Source organism: Telmatherina bonti, assembly GCF_933228915.1.
Source record: "Telmatherina bonti genome assembly, chromosome: 9".
NCBI lineage: Eukaryota > Metazoa > Chordata > Actinopteri > Atheriniformes > Telmatherinidae > Telmatherina > Telmatherina bonti.
This window is the reverse complement of record NC_136627.1, coordinates 25,006,315-25,027,245: the sequence shown is the minus strand read 5'-3', so window position 1 is coordinate 25,027,245 and position 20,931 is coordinate 25,006,315. Positions and strand designations below refer to the sequence as shown.

At 38.8% G+C, this 20,931-nt stretch overlaps 1 protein-coding gene across 1 annotated transcript in view; it reads right to left on the bottom strand.

Moving 5' to 3' along the window:
* ppm1lb (protein phosphatase, Mg2+/Mn2+ dependent, 1Lb) overlaps positions 1 to 20,931 on the bottom strand; it is a 44,602-nt gene that overhangs the window by 7,239 nt on the left and 16,432 nt on the right. The window contains exon 2 of the mRNA XM_079246900.1: positions 2,429 to 2,645. Coding sequence (XP_079103026.1) covers positions 2,429 to 2,645 — 217 coding nt within the window. The remainder of the gene's footprint in view (positions 1 to 2,428; positions 2,646 to 20,931) is intronic.

Below are 20,931 nucleotides of genomic sequence, written 5' to 3'. Positions count from 1 at the left end.
TAGCATAGCACAAAGTATTTCATGGAAAATCACATTTATAACTGTCAGCTGAAGTCAATAAGTAACGACTGTCCACATGGGAATGCTTCAAATATGCTGAGATTTGTCATAATGCTACATAAAGGTTAATAGAAGCAAAAAAAAAACAAAAACTATGCTGCAGTGAAAATTTTGTTCCCATAATAGACTTTAAGCTCCTGGGCAATGCATCAAAGTCCCATCTCTGTCGTCTTTCTTTCAAGCCCTTACGTTTGCTGATAAACAGAGGGATGAATGAGCAGGGGGATAAACCAGATATACGGTTGTCCTGGGGACAGGGACTGAATTGGGAGTGTATCTCTGTATTCTACCCCACTCTACGCTCCTTGCCAGTTCAATTTAGGTCCCGATTACAAGAGAAAGCTAGGAGCGCTGCACTCTAAACAACGTGATTATTGAATTCCATTCTGGGACAAGAATGCACAACTTTTACCACATCAGCAGATTCCCCCTGAGACGCCTGCAAGAAAGCTTGTATAAATACTGCAGCAAATTCAATCTCTTCATGTCTAATGTTTCAACTAGATGACTAGTTATTTTCTTTTAAACTGTGCTTAAATATAATAATTAGTTTGGCACTGATTAATATTTATTGTAATCTACAAACGTATGGCAGCCCCATTGCTATGGAATAGGAAGTGAAAAAAGGTGTCTTTTCAGAATAAATTCAACACTTCATAGAGCTTAGAGGAAGAAAACAGATCAGGTTGGGAGATTTACTTGTTGGCTGTTTTGAGAGCAACACTAACCAGAAAGCTGATCTTTATCTGCAGCTGGGAATGCAAGAGGAGGATAATGTTTACGAACAAAAATAAAGAGGAGATTAAGACTAACAAAACATATTGCTGCAGCAAACATTGTTTCTTGAGAGGTAATTATAAGGTGTCCCACTTACACTGGGTGTTCCTCGTCTGCAGATAAGTCATTTTCAGTGTATCATATGACCCATCAACCTCAGTGGCTCTTTCATTCTACTTAAAAAAAATCAAATGTACGCTAAAGCTACACACTGTTCAGACGTACAGCCTAATTGATGGTCATTCTTTACTTTTTATTTCTTCTGAAGGATTTCTTTGCATTACAACTATATTGATTGGATGTTTCTTGTCAGTGTTTCTATATCTAATGTTGTCACGGACTATTCCTTTTGTTTTATATTTGAAAAAACACAAATCAGTCTTTACTCTCATGAGAAAAGAGGAGAAGGGAGAGATAATGAGAGCATCAACTGAAAAGTTTGTGTAGAAAAATACATTTTTTAAGAATGATGGTTTTCAAGTCAAGCTGAATATAATTTGATATCATCTACAGTTCAAAAATATTTTGAGTTTGACGTATATTAATGTATAATGTCATTTAGATGCGCATATACAACATAACTTAATTAGATTATTGTATGTGGGCACATAAACATACTTACACAGACTGTAATGCTCCTGTATTTACTAACTAAACTAACGGAGTGAGTTTAATCAAGTCACCGGAGGGAAAAGGGACATTCTCACAGGAATGCAGCATTCTTGAGACTGGACAATGACTCCACAGTTAAACCATGTAATTAGCTTATAACCTTTCCCCCCCTTCATGTTTAATGAACCAATAACGTTGCCATAGAAAACAATTCAGTCTGCAGTTAAAATATGTTCTCAGTCTGGTTAAATTTCTTACGCTGTGAAGCCAGCAGAAAAATCAGTCTGTTTATGAATGATGCCTCTATGTATCAGCAGTGTTCTGTACAATTCCTTTCATTTTCCTCCTCAGTGCATTCACGTCCCCCTTTGCCATCACCCCCTTTTGTACGCATGCATTGTATTTATTGTTTTCCCTCATTTGCTGGGTCCTTTAATTCTCTCTCTACGGTATAGGACTCGCTGGCACAATGTTCCCTTTCCACTCGTATCCCTTTATCGGACCCTTTTCCTAACTCTTTCCATCCATCACTCTTGCTTTCTCGTTCTTCCGCAGATAATTACTACAAGCCTTGTGAAGATCAGCTTGTATTTAAACAGCTGAATAAGCAAGGCCTTGGGCTGCTGACAGACACTATTCAACAACCATCAAGTCAAACAGTAGAGGGAAAAATATTGGGTTGCATGCAGCATTATAAGGATCATTTAACTCATTTAATTCTTACTCATGTCTGCGGTAATGGGGAGTTTGCATGGCTTGTGTGCCTTCTAGTATCCTGGTCAAACATTCAGGCTGAAATTTTGAATGTATACGTTCAGATCAATGTCAATTTATGAGCCCATGTAGTTTATAAAAAGACATGGTGACATTTCAAATATGACATTCTTACAAAAACACACATACATTTTTTTGCATACATTTTACTTGTGGTTCATAATTAAAGTTTCAGAGGTATTTGTGATGCTAAACAGATACACACCTGCTTCATTGTAAGTGGCAGAGAGCTTGTCCAGCATTTCTCTATCCACTGTCAGTATTTGTTGCTCCAGAATTGAGGGGTAAGAGAGGCTGATCCTCTCCTTCTTTTCATCTTTCTCCTTTTCTTTTTCTCTGTCTCGCTCCTTTTCCCGTTCATATGTCAGCAGCTGCTGGCGCAGAGCCTCTGGCAGGTGGGCCTTAGCAAAGTCAGCAGCAGCCTGATAATGGAGAGCAAAGGGAGACAACAGAAAAGTTAGACTGCTACAAATGATAGACTGGTCAGTAACACTTAAAGTGGAACTATTATGTGCATTTCAGGCTAATTTATTTTTATTTCTGGGACCAGAAGGGCTGGGATTGATCGAGTTATTGTCACAAATCGCTTTATTTACTTCAGACCGACCCTCTCCGTAGGCTGTCAGATCAGCCTGTGGGCAAAACGAGTGGATTGAGACTCTTCCGCATTAAGCCCCGCCTCCCGCCACTGCACTACATCGGGAGCGCGCACCGCAACTGCTTTCGCCGTCATCGTAACATCTCATAAACAGAAGGATTAGGCTAATATGAACTCAATTAAAAAAACAAACTACAATGTCAACACACAGCATACAGCCCTACATGTTGGAACCTGAATCAGACCCTGAAAACAAAGTGGAAAACAGCAACCCACAGCAACGAATGCAGCAGGATGTCTCTCTTTGGTAAACTCACCAGCCATCGTTGGAAATAACTTTATCCGACGTTTTCCACCTGTCTGATGTATTTGTACATGCCCTTGTTATCCAGTAGAAGGTAACCAATCACCGAACCTTATCCCCCGGGACGTCACAAGGATTTCCAAGTAGAAAAAACTCTCTAAAACGACGCGTTTTTTGTCGCCATGGAAACCGAAGGGAGAGAGTGCTGGAACTCAAACTCAAACATGCGTTTAGGTGATAAAAAAAACAGTGCCGTTCACATGTCTGATGAGGATTCAACACTGTAACACTGTAGAAAGCTCAGAAAACTTGAAATACCATAATAGCACCCCTTTAAAGAGCAGAAAACAATGACTGTAATATGTTGCACATGTTGCTTTCTTTTAAATTATCCATGTCGAAGCAGTAGATTATCAATCAAATAATATATTTTTCCTTTTCTATTTTCTATCAGTTGTTAGTTCAAAACAAAACACCTCACCTGACTATTTAACTTAAGGACATGATATACCAAATGTTTTCATGATGCTTTTTTTAAATATATTTTAACTAATACAAAAATCCTTGACTTTGCTCACATGGAAATGACATTTTAGGATATAATTTATTCATATTTTCGTGTTAAGTTTTGTGACATTTTTAGCTTATTATGATTACTTGGAGTTTGGAAAGAAAACCTATCTTGGCTCTGTTCAACAGGAAACACAACAAAACATCAACAAAAAAAATCTTCCAATACTTTCTTTAACTATGTTATGTAACCCAAGAAAGAGACCCAAGAAACATACGATGTTTTCCCTCATTGGGGAAATTTGGATCCAGTTATTGCCACATACACTGGTGCTGGTTACATTAATCTAAGGACAGTCTTCATCAAGCTGGAACCTTCTGCACACCTGCTGGGCTTTCAAAGAGGTGTTGCTTTGTGGACAACATTAAAACAACTTAAGAAGACACATTTAAAATGATCATTATTACTTGTCAGATTTCAGATGAAGAACATGTCATAAAAACTAGCAGATATATAAGAGTTTAAAGCTAACAGGACTGCAGCTGGCAGTTGCTAACACTGGTTAATAGGCATCACATTAATGTATTTCTGCTGATGCAACCTCATACTATCCACACTCACTCTAAAAGTTTAATGCTTATGACTGAATTTTGAATTTGTAACATATTCAGTTAAGTTTCCTTATAATACAGCCATGTTGTTTTTATAAAATCGATGTGAAAAAAAACCACCTCTGATGATACATGATGGAGCCTTCCAGCCTGGGCAATTTCCAAAAAAGTTTCCTGCATTTAAAAAAACAGAACAATGAAAATTCTCACCAATACATTTCCTGTTATGTACAAAAAAATTAAAGATAAACAATCAGACAGAAATACACATATTTTCATGTGTGTGTGTATATATATGTATGTACACACAAGCCATCTGTGGCAAGCAGCAGGCTACAACAACAACCACCATCTTGTCTTGTCTGCTTTGCTGAAGCAGACAGATCACAGATAAACAGACGTCCAGAAAGAGAAAAAACAAAAAAGAGCGTCACCCATTAAACACACACCAGCTCATGCAGTGGAATACAGCTGAGCAAGAGAAACTGTATCCTCACCTCTACCCATTCTTGTTTTCCAAGTATAACATCAACTAAACCTTTTCTCACACATTCCCTCTGCAGGTTCAGAGCAAATAAACGGCAATCTCTCCGGGCTTAGGGAGGAGGAGCCAGCACAAGGTCATGAAGTACAAATGTCTGATAATATAATGCTGGCATGCTGCTGATATGCAACATGTAAGATTCATAAAGCTTAGATTTCTTGCAAGGTTTTTGTTGGAAGTCCACAAACTGCAGAAAAAAAGTAGCAAAAGGTCAAGAAAACAGAACGAGTCTATCCAGACTGCTGAACATTAAAATTTTCCTGGCATCAAATATAATGATTTCAGGTCATTTGACAGACCTGCAGATGAACCTGATACGTCAAATGCTCATATACTGTCCTCATTTTGCTCTCTCCCATCTATAGATCCCTCTCTATCTATATCTCATTCTGCTCAGGGAAATTGCTTTCAAGGACTCAGATAACTCTGCCTACTTTGCTTTTTCTCTGCACATGCAAACAATTCATCTACTTCTCTTGTTCCATTTGGTCAGCGATGCTGTGGCTTTCCTCTACATGCTCAGTCAATTTCCCCTTATCGTCTGCAATGAAGGACAAAATCTCCCAATGTTGTGCAATTTACGGATGTGCACATGGTTCTCTTTCCTTATCTCATTTTTCCATTTCCAAGGGTGCCTAAACTCTGCAGCTGTGGTTATGTTTAGTCCACCGCAAATCTTTTCCGCATATCTTTTTGATTTAATACCTTCTTTTGTCTGAGAACAGTCAGCGCTGACTTGCTTTAATCCTGTGGTTACCATGCTGGGAGATGGAGGCAACAAACTGGGGCTCCAAGTTCATAAATAAAGCAGGTATTCTTTTGTCTGCATGTCCCAATTACCAAGAAGTTTGACCGTCAACCAGTCATTCCTTACGGTAGCAGGGTCACACTTTGTCCAGCTACATTCCTTACAACTATGTGTCGGCGCACACCCATGTAAATACAAATGTCAAGGACGAGGGAGCCTTAGGTATCTGATGGTGTAACCTGCTGGGTAAACACACTGGTACATCTAACACCAGATTAAAGGATGAAAGGAGAGAATGGGTGGATGATAGACCGGATAGGCAGAAGTGAAGACTAAGACAGAGCGATGAGGACAAGGATAAGAGAGAGCAAATTTGCCTCTGTGAGGAGGAGGGGAAAAAATCAAGCATGAGATTATTGAATGGCATAAGAGCACAATGAAAGAATGAAGCTGATCTCCATGATGAAGGTAGAGCCAGAATAAATGGGTTAAACTGGGCAAGCTAAAGTTAACTGTGATGGGAGAGTTTTTCTAGCTGAAAGAGAAACAGGATGAGAACCAAAAAAAAAATAAAGCTTTTCCTCACCAAATGGACACCAGCGAACAAATCATGAACATGCTGAAACTAACAGGAGCGGGGAGGTGATTTATGTTGAGTGATTGAGAAATAAAACGTAGATTTCAAATCAAAATCTGTGTCAGGATTATATTAATCTGTGAATCTTTTTTAATGCCACACATTTTGATGCTTGCTCGGGTTAGTCACAATATAAAAATATCCCGACTGGACACAGTCCAATGTCAGATCTACCACTTTTTTCAATAAGCTAGAGTGGACTCAGTGGGAGGAAATCTCCAGCTCTCTCTGTGGCATTTGCATCACAGGGACATCTGGAAGAGCATGTTACAACCAGTCAATCAATAAACCAATTTTGGATTATATTGCATTTAAACTAACACATAGATGACTCAAACTGCCATCTTGGCATTTCCAACAAAATGGTCAAATGGGTCAAATGTGGGACTTCATCACTTTCAGCTTCAACAGTTATTTAAGCGCTATGTTGACAGGCAGGACCCAAACACTGGTTTATTTGTTCATTCATTTGATAAAGTGAACCAAGAAGACAGTTGTTCTGTTAAAATAGGACATCTGTCTTCACTTCTGCTGTTGGTAGATTTTATCGAGAAGCAAACAAACCTGTAAGACAAGTAGATCAAGCAAGCCGAACTGTGACCCTCTGCTGCCCCACTTCAGCGAGGCATTCCTCTCCCACAGCAATCAAACCTCTCTGCTGCTTCTCTGTTCAGTTTGTAGCAGAGAGAAACAAATAGCAGCATCTGTCAGGGATGCCTACACTGGCACAAAGAAGCCTGTAGACCAAGAGGCAGAAATATGAAACATGCAATTTTTGTCTGTCCAAGCGACCATTTTTCATGGTAACACACCTGAAATCACTGCAGAGCCATTTCCTTTGTTTTCTGCATCTGGTGATTCACACTGTGATTTCTGCTCTGGGTTTATCCTGATTATTCTGAATGGAAATGGGGTTCCATTACTCGGATCCAACACATTAGATTATTTCAGAGAGCATTCAGTAAACCCCATGCAGAGCACTACATTTGGCTAACCCTCACACAAGATTTCAACTCAGCCACCCAGAAACAAACCCACATATGCGGTCAATACACACGCATTCCTATCTCAACAGGGCCACCTACACTCTTTACATTATCTACACTGTCACCCAAATGCTCCCTCCTGACTACTAACTACAGGCTCACAGTCACCAGAAATAGTAAGGCCTTCTAAACATTTCCATCCATTGTATTGCGAGGCAGGCAGAAATGAGGGAAATCATCTGAGTCTCACTTTAGAATCACCCTGAGGGAAATATAACCAGGGAAGAAAAATCTCTTTCTGCATCTGACACAGCGCTCTGGGGATAGGACCGGCCATGGGAGAGTAGTGCCTAACACATCAAGCAGGCAGATGGAGAGAAGAATAAAAAAAAAGAAAAAAAGGAAAGCAGAGGAAGCAGACTTGAGAGGGATGTAAAACTTCTTCATTAGCATCATTGAGCACATCGTTAAAAGAAAGAGATTTCAATTTAGAAATTACAGAAACTATTAAAGCTATAAAATATAGAGGAAAGAGAGGTGGATGCTAATAAATCAGGAGAAATAGTTCACTGTCTGTATGTTTGCTGCTTTCATTTACAATTTTCATGTTTTATGTTGCAGTGAGATGAAACGAAATAATCCCAGAAGAAAAAGTGATAGGGTTTCCAATCCTACATAAACATATGTGACCTTATAATATCAATATATGTAAGGAAAACTTACATATAAAATATGATATTTACCACAACATAAGTGGGAATAAATTTGTCCACTGCAGAGATGTAGCATTTCTCTCCTCTGGTTGACATTGCAGAACTCAGTCTATAAACAGAGGGCCCAAGACAGCATGAGTATTAAAGCTCTTATATGATTATATCACACCTGAGCTTTGAATGTGTCAAGGCTTTTCCAAGCAGATGCTGTGGGTATGAATGTGTGTGCTTGTTTGTCTTTGTGTTGTCACCAATATAAACAGAAGACATCTCATTTGTACTTAGGAGGAATATAAACTGCACTTAGGTTCAAGGCGTGAACACACAAGGTGGGCTTTGGTGGATGCTAGGGTGGTGGAGGAGTAGAAAGCGAGCAGCATACAATGTTTGATCAGTAACAGCAATAGCTGCTTGAAAGGCAGGTGCTTATTGTGTTATGAGGCAGTAGTAACAGAAGGGGCAATAAATATGAGGCATAAAGCAAATCAGAAAGTGGACAGCCTAAAGAGACTGCTTTGATTGGATGAGTACGTTTGATATGTGGTGTGTAGGATTTGAGGCAGAAACAGCAAAAAGTTTGCCTGAAATAACTTCCTGGTGTTTGTTTCATTTAACATAAAGGTAATTCCACGTTAACTTTACCGGAGACATAAGAGTCCTGAAGAGAAAATGATGTAGTATAGCAGCACAGTATTTACTGTATATTTTTTTCATGATCAACAGATCAAAAGAAAAGACTCTTTATTTATCTGAAGTCTCGGATTCCACCAAATTTTAGCAAACAAATTCAAACGTAGGTCAAATGAGCCATTTTCTCTGAAATCCATTGGATATGAATATAATGGGGTTTGACTGAGTTTGTAAAGCTGGACTAACTGATAATACTAATGGATGTTAGGGAAGTAGGGGAGTTAGGTGTTTTTCAGGTGAAACCTCAGGAAAACTTTCTTTTGTGGCAAGTACCACTGTGCCAAATGTTGAAGCATGAGAGCATCATGATTAAATAATAAATTGTCTATTTATTATCATCTTTGTGAACTGGTCTTTGTCATTTTTCCACGTTCCTTTTGGGGCAATATTGTTCTACAGGAATCTGTTGCAGACTCGGTCAATTGTTTAAAGTAGTGAAGAGGAATGCGGAGTGAGAGAGCCTGAAGTAGATAATTAGATTTGGATGTGCAAATGATTTTAAGAATATTCATGTTGTCTCACAGAGATCAAATAAAATAAAGCCGATTGCTCCACATCGGCACCCAGAGGCGGAGAGTTGTGTGGGGAATGTTATGCAGACGTAATTGATGTCTTTTTTAGCCCATGCAAAGGAGCCTGCCTGGAGCAAGGATTCAGTTAAAAAGGACGTGAGAGGTGATTTCGTCCAACTAACTCGGTAGCCCGACATGAGTGAAACTTGTAAATGTAAATTATCAAGGAGAAAGAGCATTCAGGCCGCGAAACAAATAGCTGGATATCATCTGTATAAAGTATCAGTTTATCAGAGAAATCACCAATTTACATTCCAAGCAACAAAGAGCCGAATAGCCGCTGCTAGGGGTTCCAACTAAAAAATGGAGGAGATAACATCATCTGTAAGAATTGATGATTGATCCTCAGTTGACTGCAAATGAGAGTAACCAAAACATTCCAGGGTGGTAAGCTAAGTCTCGTCATTCCACCATGTCTTGTTTTTACATCCACCCAGATGGCAGCAATAGGAGAAGGATCTTTATAGTTCACATTATATCAATCAGTCTCCCCTTTTTATGTGGTGGGGGCGGAGAGCATGTGAACCCAACCTGGTCAGGGTGGATGAGGGATGGAATGACATTTGTCCAGTTTGTTCACCAGGATTTAGATGTTAACTCTGAGGCTTTTTGTGTATGCGAACACCCTGTGATGATGTCATTCCCACTGCTGGGTAGTCAAGATAGAAACCTGGTAGTGAAATAACTTTTTGCATGAACTGAACTTATTTCTCCATTTGACCACCAGCTCAGAGTGGTCAGCAAACACCATGTCATGATCCACCCAGGTAACATCTTGTGCACACCCTCTGTGCTGCTGTACCCAGACTTGAAATCTCAGAAACTTTGCAACAATGGTTCTGGCTAATATTAGTGTCCTGAAGTCTTAACTTCTTGAGAAAAATCATAATTCTGTGTGCTTTTTCTATTTCCAATCCCTGTGGCAACTGGACATTCAGAATATCTGGTTATGTTTGTGTGCAGAAAAGCGATCATAGCTTTGCTTGCAATCTTTATGCAATCCAACAAAATGTAGGTTATTCCTCTGTTCATGGCTCTTAATGGCATCCAAATAACAAGGGTTAGCTTGTCATTTCTAATGAGCATCCACAGTAAGCTTTTCCACTTGGTTTTCCACTTGAGAGATTTGGTTGAAAATCCCTGCAAGTTTAATTTCAGTCGCTCCCGTTGATCACTTCTAGCTTTTTATTGTGGGAGTCTGATTTCTCCAATATTAGTGCAGTGATTTTATCAATCTGTCAAGCCACTTCATCAGAAACCACACCACCAACCAACAGGTGCATCCTACTCAGAAGCACTATATAATGTAGACCTCTTCTGGCTAGTTTAGCTAGAAATATTCAGAATATCTGGTAATGTTTCATGCAGAAAAATGATTATAGATGTGCTCACAATCTTCAGACAATCCAACAATCCGCCGTAGGTTTGTTGAACATCTCAAAGTATTTGGCATCTTAATGATGGGAATGGGCACAGCCCTCACTTAAGCAGTTAGTCTTTGTTAACCATGTCACGTGACTCCTCCATATATAGAATATATCTGTACAATATATTTTTTTTAAAATGAAGGACTAGCATAATATAAACAAAGACAGCTACATTAATATAAAATCATCTTGACCTGAAATAAGACAAACAAAAGCATATTAATAATGAGGGCTGAATTCCAATTAGAGAAAGATCAGCTTTGTGCATGTGTTAGTCCTATCTAGGGGTTGATATCCTTCTTCTTGCACAGGAACATCTGGTATTTTCAAGGCTGCAGGTGTTGGCAGGTACCAATCTGGCCAGGAGCCAGTCAGTAGATGACACATGCCCAGGGACACCCAACCACTCCTGGACCTGTAAACATTCTCAAAGATCCTATATGAAAACGGATGAGCCACCCAGACTAAAAACTATATACACCAAAAATACAGCTAGGGCAATAACAGCATATCCCATGACTGCATAGTAAGCAAGCAGTATTCAGAATATCTGGTAATGTTTCATGCAAAAAAATTATCATAGATGTGCTCACAATCTTCAGACAATCCAACAATCCGCCGTAGGTTTGTCGAACATCTCAAAGCTGGAAAGCGCCCCTGGTTAAAGCACCTGAAATTATAACCATATGTCTAAATGTCCGCTTGTATTTTTTGTAAACAATATCCCAGGCAATATTCAATAATGAGATTAAATGTTTTTTTTAAATAATGTGCAGCCTTAAAATGTTCCAAGTCTACAAGGCAAGAGTGCTGATTTTAGTTGAACTTCTGTCAGATAAAAAGCATCCAGATATAATCAAAACATTGAAAAAAATATTTTTTTGTGTAAAACATCACATTTAAATCTTTAGACAATTATTTTGCTGGTTGTTTATCTTTTTAAATGTAACCTTAAGTAAGTGAAGGAAAATGCCTTTTTTTCCTTTTAGTAAACCAGAGTATTACAACTCAATAACTTGCTTCCTGTGCAGTGTGAAGCCTGAAGGCGTATCAAAGACAGCATTTGTGTGGCCTTGAAAACACCTCCTCCCAACACACAGTTTTTATCCAGGCATCCAAAAACTATATAACTCTCCCAGCTATAAAATCTCCCCCAAAACCACAACAAACAGTCTGAGCACAGATGGGCCCAGAATGTGAGAGAGAGGGAAAGGGGGGGCAGGGATGGGTGAAATGGCACTGTGAAATTGAAATCTCCTTTGGTGACTAACAAAGCTCATAAACTTTAGAAAATAAAGCACTCAGAGCAACATTCATATTCAAATACCTGCCATGTCTGAAGGAGTAAACGTAAAAGCCAACAGAACACTGCCGAGCCAACTGCACAGCGGACAGAGAGTGAATAAGTGCTTCAGAAGCAATAAAAATGAATGAGGACTGGAAAGTTGAACAGAAGTTCATAAAATTTGCAACAAACAACTGTTTCAGCATTTTCAGCTTTCACAGAAAGAAGATCTACATGAAGTACGACATTCTTCCAAAACAGGCAGCATTAGCCTTCATGTCACTGGTTGCGAAAGAACGACAGATGTTAAATGGGTGTGATTAGAACATCTGGTAACCATGGTTACATCTGACGAGGGTACTGACTGGCCAGGCATCTTTCCCACCTTAGCAGATGTCTCATTGCAAGTCCCCTCGATAGCGAGCATGAAGACTTGCAGCAGAGGACAGCAGACTGCAGGTTGTCCCGTTTCCAATAAAACAGATTTTACAGCAAAGGTGACCATCCAGGAACTCCAAACAATACCAAGCTAAACACACAGAATGGCAGATACACACTCACAATCTGTAACAAAAAACAGAGACAGGTCATGCTCATAAAGTGAAGGGGCCTATTCCGAAGGTGATTCGCACTCAGGGAGACATCCGACTCGAGAGTCATCAGTCTACCTCTTACTTCTTGAGTAACATCTGTGTGTCCTTCCTATGACAGCCATGTCTATTAGAGAAGGTGAAAAATCCTATTAAATCCAAACAGACTATTGGAGGCAGGCAGCCTTGGTGATCCACAGCTTCATCTGGTAGTAAGAGCCAATCAGACTATGACTGAATAGACTGTTGAGTTGATAGAAAACAATAGAAAACAGACTCAACTCTCATTCAAGATGTATTAGCAGAACATAATCCTCTGTTTCTGAAGCAAGAAAATAATGGAATGATGTGTAGTGGCCTGTTTGTCTTGCAAACAAAGCTTTAATACCAGAAAGCATTCAACAAAAATAGCAAACTTAAGCTGAACATCACATTTACAGTATCTGGCTTTGCTGTAAGGAGAAATGACTCCTAACCTCTGATTTTCCCTGACTATCCAGGTCTGGAAATGACAGTCAACTTCACATCAATTTATAGTGTCTTTATAATAATAAATAAAGTTCAATTCCCCATTTAATTAAATCAAAATTAATTCAATACATATTGATGTAATGTATGAGATAATTTATTTCAAAGAGATGTATGAATGTATCTTATTACAGGTTTGTTTCTATTCTGCACAGTGGCATAGTGGTTAGGACTGTGCACTGTGCATGAAGGTCACTGGTTCGAGCCTAGAGTGGGGGGGAGACTCAAACTGTGGCCTTTCTGTGTGGAGTTTGCATATTCTCCCTGTGTATGCATGGTTCTCTCCGGGTACTCCAGCTTCCTCCCACCATCTAAAGACATGTATGTTAGGTTAATTGGTTACTCTAAATTGCTCCTAGGAATGAATGTGAGTGTGAATGGTTGTTTGTCTTTCTGTGTTGGCCCTGTGATGGACTGGTGATCTGTTATGGGTGTACCCTGCCTTTCAAACAATAATTGCTGGGATAGGCCCCAGCTTCCCTCGATCCCTAATTGGACTAAGCGTTTTAGAAAATAATAGATGAGGTTTGTTTATAAATCTGTTACACATTTTGTTGTGCAGTAACGTGTGAGATGGGTACTATGCCAGGGTGAGTGATAGGCAGCAAATCAGTAAACAAACCAAAAGATTAAATGGAATTAATTTAAATAAAAAAAGAAATTATATAAATGTAAGATAAATGACTGAGGATCGGGAAAAAAATCAGATGACAAACTCAAGAGTTTGAGTTGTATCTTTACAGTAGTATGTTGCAAGTCAGGCCTTGGTCAAACATAGTAAATTCCTGACATTCCTGATGTGTCCATGTTAATACTACTACAACATAGTCCATTTTTTTTGTCAATCATGTCACATTCCAGATGAAAATGTAAGGAAATTTTTTAAGGATCTGTGTCCTTGCTCCCTATTTTGCTCCAACCTCATGAAAGTATCCTCTTCAAATGTGTTTGACTTTGTGGTCTTATTATTGCTTTGGTTTTGCAAAGTTTAATTAGCTGCTTCCACATACAAGCAACTTTCACGCTGGTGTGATAACCTATTCTAGATATTAAAACTTAAAGGATTACAAGCAAAATCATCTCAAGCATTTAAAATAGCATAAAAAGGTTTTAAATATCAATGTTTTCACAGAAAAAACCTCAGCAAAACATTTCCTGACAAAACCACATGAAGAGCTCCTGAAAAACTGCTGCAACAGGCTGTCACCGATCTGATGCCTTTCTACAACTTAATAAGTTAGAGAAAGACTTGGTTCGAGTCCTGCCTTCTGTGAGGCATGCCATCTTCTGTGACTAGTGTTGGGAAGGATGAAGGAGCAAGCTCAAAGGGAAAAACATGACCGGCGTGTCACAAGCCAATTGCCATATTATCATGAAATGTTAACTTAACCACACACTCCCAAATGGCAACAATTTTTGCTGTCACAAATTGCACCACCGAAACATATATGAACTTTTTAATCACTGTCATGCAAAAGTCAAGCAGTTTGATGTGTGAATAACATTGTTTTCCTCCAAAGATGACACACCACACATTACTTGAAAACACACACACACACAGAGATAAAAGAAAAACTATCACAGAATATGCCTCCCAGGAAATGAAAAGTCAGATGTTCAGCATTACAATTGTACCATTTTTGCACACGGGTGCCAACATTTGAGATTCAGTGTGTTGGAGACATACAGAAACAGCTATTACCTTTAACCTATCTGCCTCACATGTCAAATGCCTGTTTCACCAAGCAGATTGGTGGCAACAAGCATAAATCAGCATGGGCCATAAACACCTCAGTGATGGAAGTACTATAATGAAATGAGGAGGTGAGGCAAAGAGAGCAGAGGTGATAAAACTATTCTAGATGTGCGTTCAGGTGATAAAAATGCAGATTGAAAGGGAAAAAAACATGAGAGAGAAAGAATGAGTAAAGAGAATCACTTCCAGCTCAGATGTGCTAATAAATTTTTTGCAGGTGTGAGACTGATTAAAAAATTTGCAGCTGTAATTTTTATGCTTTTATCATAAGGCTGCTTGACACAGAATAATGATTTTGTTTTATGTGAGCCCATTAATTCAACATTAAACAGAAGCATATAGCCAGAAAAAGTCACGAGTGGACACAAGTAGCTCTGAAGTTTGTTTTTATGACAGATTATAGAACTTATATACTGCTGAATATGGAATTATTGTTTAAAAGGTGACACTTTTGTGTTGGGATTCAAACTGTGACAGTGCTTCGGATCCTTTTTTATCCTCCATATTTAGTATGTCTGTTATTATCTAGCAACAACATGTAATCTCATGCCTTCACTATAGCTGCAAGAAAACAAATGATAATTCACTATAAATACCACACATTCCCACTTAATTACAGAGAAAGGAACACTTCCCACAAGTTTCTTCCATGTGTCTTTGGGAACTATATTCTGATATAAAGGCTGAAAAAAAGTATTGGAGAAAAGGAGGAGCTGCAGAAATAAATGGAGCATTGTCAACAAGTTGGAGGGTTAACAATTCCTCTGCACAAATGAATAACTGGTTTTTAGCAAAACACGTTATTGTTTTAGGTGGAAAATCAGATTCAGGCTGGGGCATTATATGCATAGAGAATGATGCCCTTCTTTATATTATTTGTAAAAATGAAGCAAGATAGTTGCTTTGTTTTCAAGCAGCAGCCTCTGGGAAAAATAAGCCAACATTTCAGTGCTTAAAGGGGTGCTATTATGGTATTTCGAGTTTTCTGAGCTTTCTACAGTGTTACAGTGTTGAATCCTCATCAGATATGGGAACGGCACTGTTTTTTTATCACCTAAACGCATGTTTGAGTTTGAGTTTGAGTTCCAGCACTCTCTCCCTTCGGTTTCCATGGCGACGAAAAACGCGTCGTTTTAGAGTTTTTCTACTTGGAAATCCTTGTGACGTCCCGGGGGATAAGGTTCGGTGATTGGTTACCTTCTACTGGTTAACAAGGGCATGTACAAATACATCAGGCGGGTGGAAAACGTCGGATAAAGTTATTTCCAACGATGGCTGGTGAGTTTACCAAAGAGAGACATCCTGCTGCATTCGTTGCTGTGGGTTGCTGTTTTCCACTTCGTTTTCAGGGTCTGATTCAGGTTCCAACATGTAGGGCTGTATGCTATGTGTTGACATTGTATTTTGTTTTTTTTAATTGAGTTCATATTAGCCTAATTCTTCTGTTTATGAGGTGTTACAATGACGGCGAAAGCAGGTGCGGTGCGCGCTCCCGATGTCGGGTCGCTCTGAAGTAAATAAAGCGATTTGTGACGATAACTTGACCAATCCCAGCCCTTCTGGTTTTCAGAAATAAAAATAAATTAGTCTGAAATGCACATAATAGTTCCACTTTAAAAATGCAAGACCTTGAATACTTGAGGATAGCTCCAAAAACAACCAAATCTTTCAAAGCTTTATTTTAAATTCCATTTGAACACAAGTTTACACTGTATTAAGATAAAGTATGCATAGTGGTAATAGTACAGTTGGTTTGAGCGATAAGTCTGTTCCAACTCTTGCATGTCAACTCATAAAACCTGGTGACAGCTATACAACAAACCTGAACTTTTTAAACAGCAGGTCCACAGCAGGCTAGTCATAGTAGCCGTGTCCACCTTAAAAACTTAAACATCTATTGTCTGTCAAATTCAAACTGAAAGATAAAAATGCATGCAAGCATATATATATATATATATATATATATATATATATATATATATATATATATATATATATATACACATATATATAATATCCTGCTTTGATTATTTAGCATTTTATAGGAGGCATATAACTGAACAGTGGACAGAACATGAGCTATGCAGGATAAAGCTTTGGACACCAAATTGATCAAGATGAAATAAATCTTCAGTGAGAACAGTAAAGCATTTATAAGGGCTGGAAATATGGCATGTTCCGTTGAAATAGTCTCTTTATTGATAATTAATAACTTTATTAATAAAATATGACATTGACATGACAGTAATCTGAAGTTAAAATAACAGAATAGGAAGGCAAAAGACTACAATGCAGCTTTGCCAATGCAAGTCATAGAGACAAGACAAGTACTGAAGCATAAAGTAAACTCATGAGGTCTTAATTATGCAAAACTGAAGGAAAAAAAGTTTAGCTAAATGCTTATAATGCAGATTTATGATGGGAAGCAGAGTAATTATTGCACCTTTACAGTTTTCATAAATGAACAGATGTAAGGCTAGAATGATGACTGTTTTTGTTAAGGACCCAGAGGGTTTGGCTAGGCAGCGCTCAGATATCCATCAGCTCACAGATGTCCTTGTGCTGAGGACAGAGCCAAGCACTATTAAAAGTTGGGATGTTTATGTACTAAAAAGGCTCACATAGAATCAGAGGAGAGGAAAGAAGAAAAGAGAAGAGAAAAGAGAAGAGAAGAGAAATCTCTACAGGCTTGTTCTTTGGCATCTATTAGAACTACATTTATATTGTGGACCCCAACACCTTCTTCTGGTCTATTTATACACACACCTCTGCACGACTTCTGTGCATGTACTACCCTGCTGACATTTATCCATCTTCATTTTCACTTGCTTTGCAAGAAAGGAAAAAGTAGGGAGAGTCTACAATATCCTTTATAAGCAGACTTAAGAGCCTCTTCTTGTTTAGATAGTCTTTTTTGTACAGCTACTGGCCTAACTTTTATCTGATTAAGGCTTTTTTTCTGATGGAAAACAGCCAATAAGCTGAAAAATGCACAAACCTTTGGAGACAGAGTCCTCTGCAAATGAAGAAAAAATGTATGAAGGAATGTCAAGAAGTTAATATTATCAGTTATCAAAAATGCATTGTTGGGAGGATGGGATCATCTAATGTTCTTTTAGGCAAAGAAAGTCTCCTTCTGTGCATTCTGTAAACACATTCTGATGCCATTCTAATCAGTGATGGGACTATTGTGTATGGATGGATGGATGGATGGATGGATGGATGGATGGATGGATGGATGTCAGAGCTGTTCTAGATCAAAGATGACCAACAAAGAGAAAAAACAAAGCAAAATCTTTAGTTTTCTATAAAATACATTAATAAATAAAATTATTCTACATTACTTTGCTGGGTTCAAAGATGGTTTAAAAATTCTGACAGTGCAGTAAATGCAGGACTATCATCTCATGGAGTGAATTCTGCTGCAGCCCACGTAAACCAGCCAGTAAATGAGCAGCATCCATAATGCTGCTTGACAGGACACTGTCTGCTTTTTTCAGAATTACAAAACCGACTAAAATATTAAAAATTGGAATTAAATTTTTTTTTTAAGATATCTTTTATTTCTTGCATTAGTATGGTGGTACAGCATTGACAAACAACAGCTGTGTGTTTAAACAGATCAGTCAAATATGATGTTTTTCTATGTTTAGATTTCTAAAACCTTGTTGCAGAGTAGATTCCAATCAACTAAGATGGCTGTGGAATCCTCACAGTATTTAGGTCCCAAATAGAGAAACAAAATCCACCGTCGTCATTTTGTGCTATAATACATCCAAGTTCTACTGACGTTAATATGAGGCTTTGGTTGAGTCAATTATTAAATCTTCTGGCATTTCTCCAGAACATATTTCCTTCCGGAGCTGCAGTAGGATTCAGTGTTTAAGCATTCAGAGATTTTAAATAGACTGTAGATATTGTTCTGATGCCCCACAGGAGTCACTTTCAGAGTTAAAGATTTAACAGGCTAATAAATCACAATTTACTTCATATGAGTATCAATGCGGACTTTAACTCTTACAGTCATTTTTCACTTATTTAAAGACCTTAGAGATAGGATTAAAATTATTTTAATGCATTCAGTCTAATCATGTCAGAGAACAGCTGGTCCCTATTTGCCGCCAAATCTGGATGCTTTTTTTTTTTTTTTTTTGGGGGGGGGGGGGGGGGGGGGGGGCGGTTGCATAACAGTGGTGTTTCTCAGTCTTTCATCTGTGATTTTACTGTCACACACAGAGCTTATTTCATCCATGTGATTGGAAAAAAAACTGCATAATGTAGTGGGGTGAGAGAGACAGAGACCTGAAGATGGCAAGCAAAAGTTTTAACACACAGGAGTGTGTTACTCTCCCTCTGATAAAAGTGGGGCACAAAAAGCCTAGAGGAGAGGAACTAAGTAAATGTCAGCTCCGCCTTTCTCTCTCTGACACACACACCTCAATCTTACACCATCCCAATCGCTCATGCACTGCTGGGCCTATAATCTTCCACTGTGCCCACACACACACACACACACACACACACACACACACACACACACACACACACACACACACACACACACACACACACACACACACACACACACATTTGGCAAGTGTTCCTATTTGTATTCTTGCTATCTGGAGCCTGCGTTCTCTGGCAGACACTGATATATCAATTGCATAAATATTCATACACTAGTCAGTGTGGCAGGTTTCATCAGCCCCCTTGCTTTTTGTAAATGTGATTGAACACACACACACACACTGGTGATGCATTCCTAAACAATGCCTGCCTTCCACAGGCACAAGCAGTGAGCGAACACTTAACTCCTGCAAGCTGCCACAGCAGGGTCTTTCATCACAAGCTAATGAACTACATCAGTGTCTGTATGTCCCCCAAACGCACACAAAGAAGAAGTGTGTCCATTTACTCTTGTGATTGGAGCTACATCTAAGACTTCCTGGCTAATTAAACTGCTAAAGCGGATCTCTTGGCTGATTAACTGCATCTGTGTGAAAGACTTTTTATGTTCATCATCTCCACTGAGAAGCCTGAAACCTGAGTTTCATCCAGTCCTCAGCTGCCCTTCTGCAGCCGAAGATGTTGGCTGATTTAAAGAAAAGGGCATCAGATAAATCTGTAAATGAGTAACAAGACCACAAATTTAACTAATTTCTCCACAACTTCATCAAAGTAGGCGTACAAATCCTCCTTACAGTTATTTTTGTCTATTAAGCTATTAAGGTGCTGGTGGTGAAGAGGCAATGCGAGACCTCCGTCTTTGTGCATTTGTCATCACTCACCAACCTGCTCTCCTGCGTCCTCACGCCTCATTGCTCCTGTGCTTCATCTCATTCTCTCCCACATACACACAAACACTGTATCTTGCAGCCATTCAGCTCCTCTGATCTGAAATACAAATTTGCATTTCTTCCAAACTCACTGCGAGCACACTGCACATTTATGCACTGACACAATATCATTCAGCCAGCGAGACCTTGTTCTGTTCAGTCTAACTCTCTTCAGCTTTGATTGAAGGGGGTGATTAATATTTATGCAGTTGTCAAAGAAATAGAACTGAAAACCCCAAGTATCTCGCACTACTTGCCCCCTCCTGCTTTCTTTGGGTTGATACATTCACTGCTCTTATCAAGGCAGAAAGGCGAAGTCACCACAGGGAAAAAAGAAAGTGAAATAAATAGGGATGGCATACAAAGAGCCCAAGTGCAGATAAGGTGTAAAGGAGGAAATCTAAAGAACATATAAGAATTAGCAGTGTTGATACCAAAGTGGTAATTTGAAGAAAAGCAAGCCTAGCTTTCTGTTTACTACTGAATAGTTCGGCCAATCGAAGTGTCTCCCAGAGAGAAACGGATAGAGTGGAAGCAAGGATAGATGAAGCCATATACAAACGAAAGTGAACACATAACAGCTTCCTGTTTATCTGGCTGCTGTATCTAATACTTTATCTTATCTTATGCTACCCTCTCAGCAAAAGTGAACAACAAACAACTATTATGACAGATGGAGTACTTCTTAATGCCAGAAATCAAATGTCCAATGACCGTTCCATTTAAAACTTTAAAATGTGCCCATTAGAAAGAGACATTATTCATAGCTATATGTTGCCCTTTGTGCCTGTAACAATTAACAATTCATTCTTTAGTTGGACTTATTTCACAAAACTGTGATCATGTCTACAGAACTGTTTGCATGAATAATA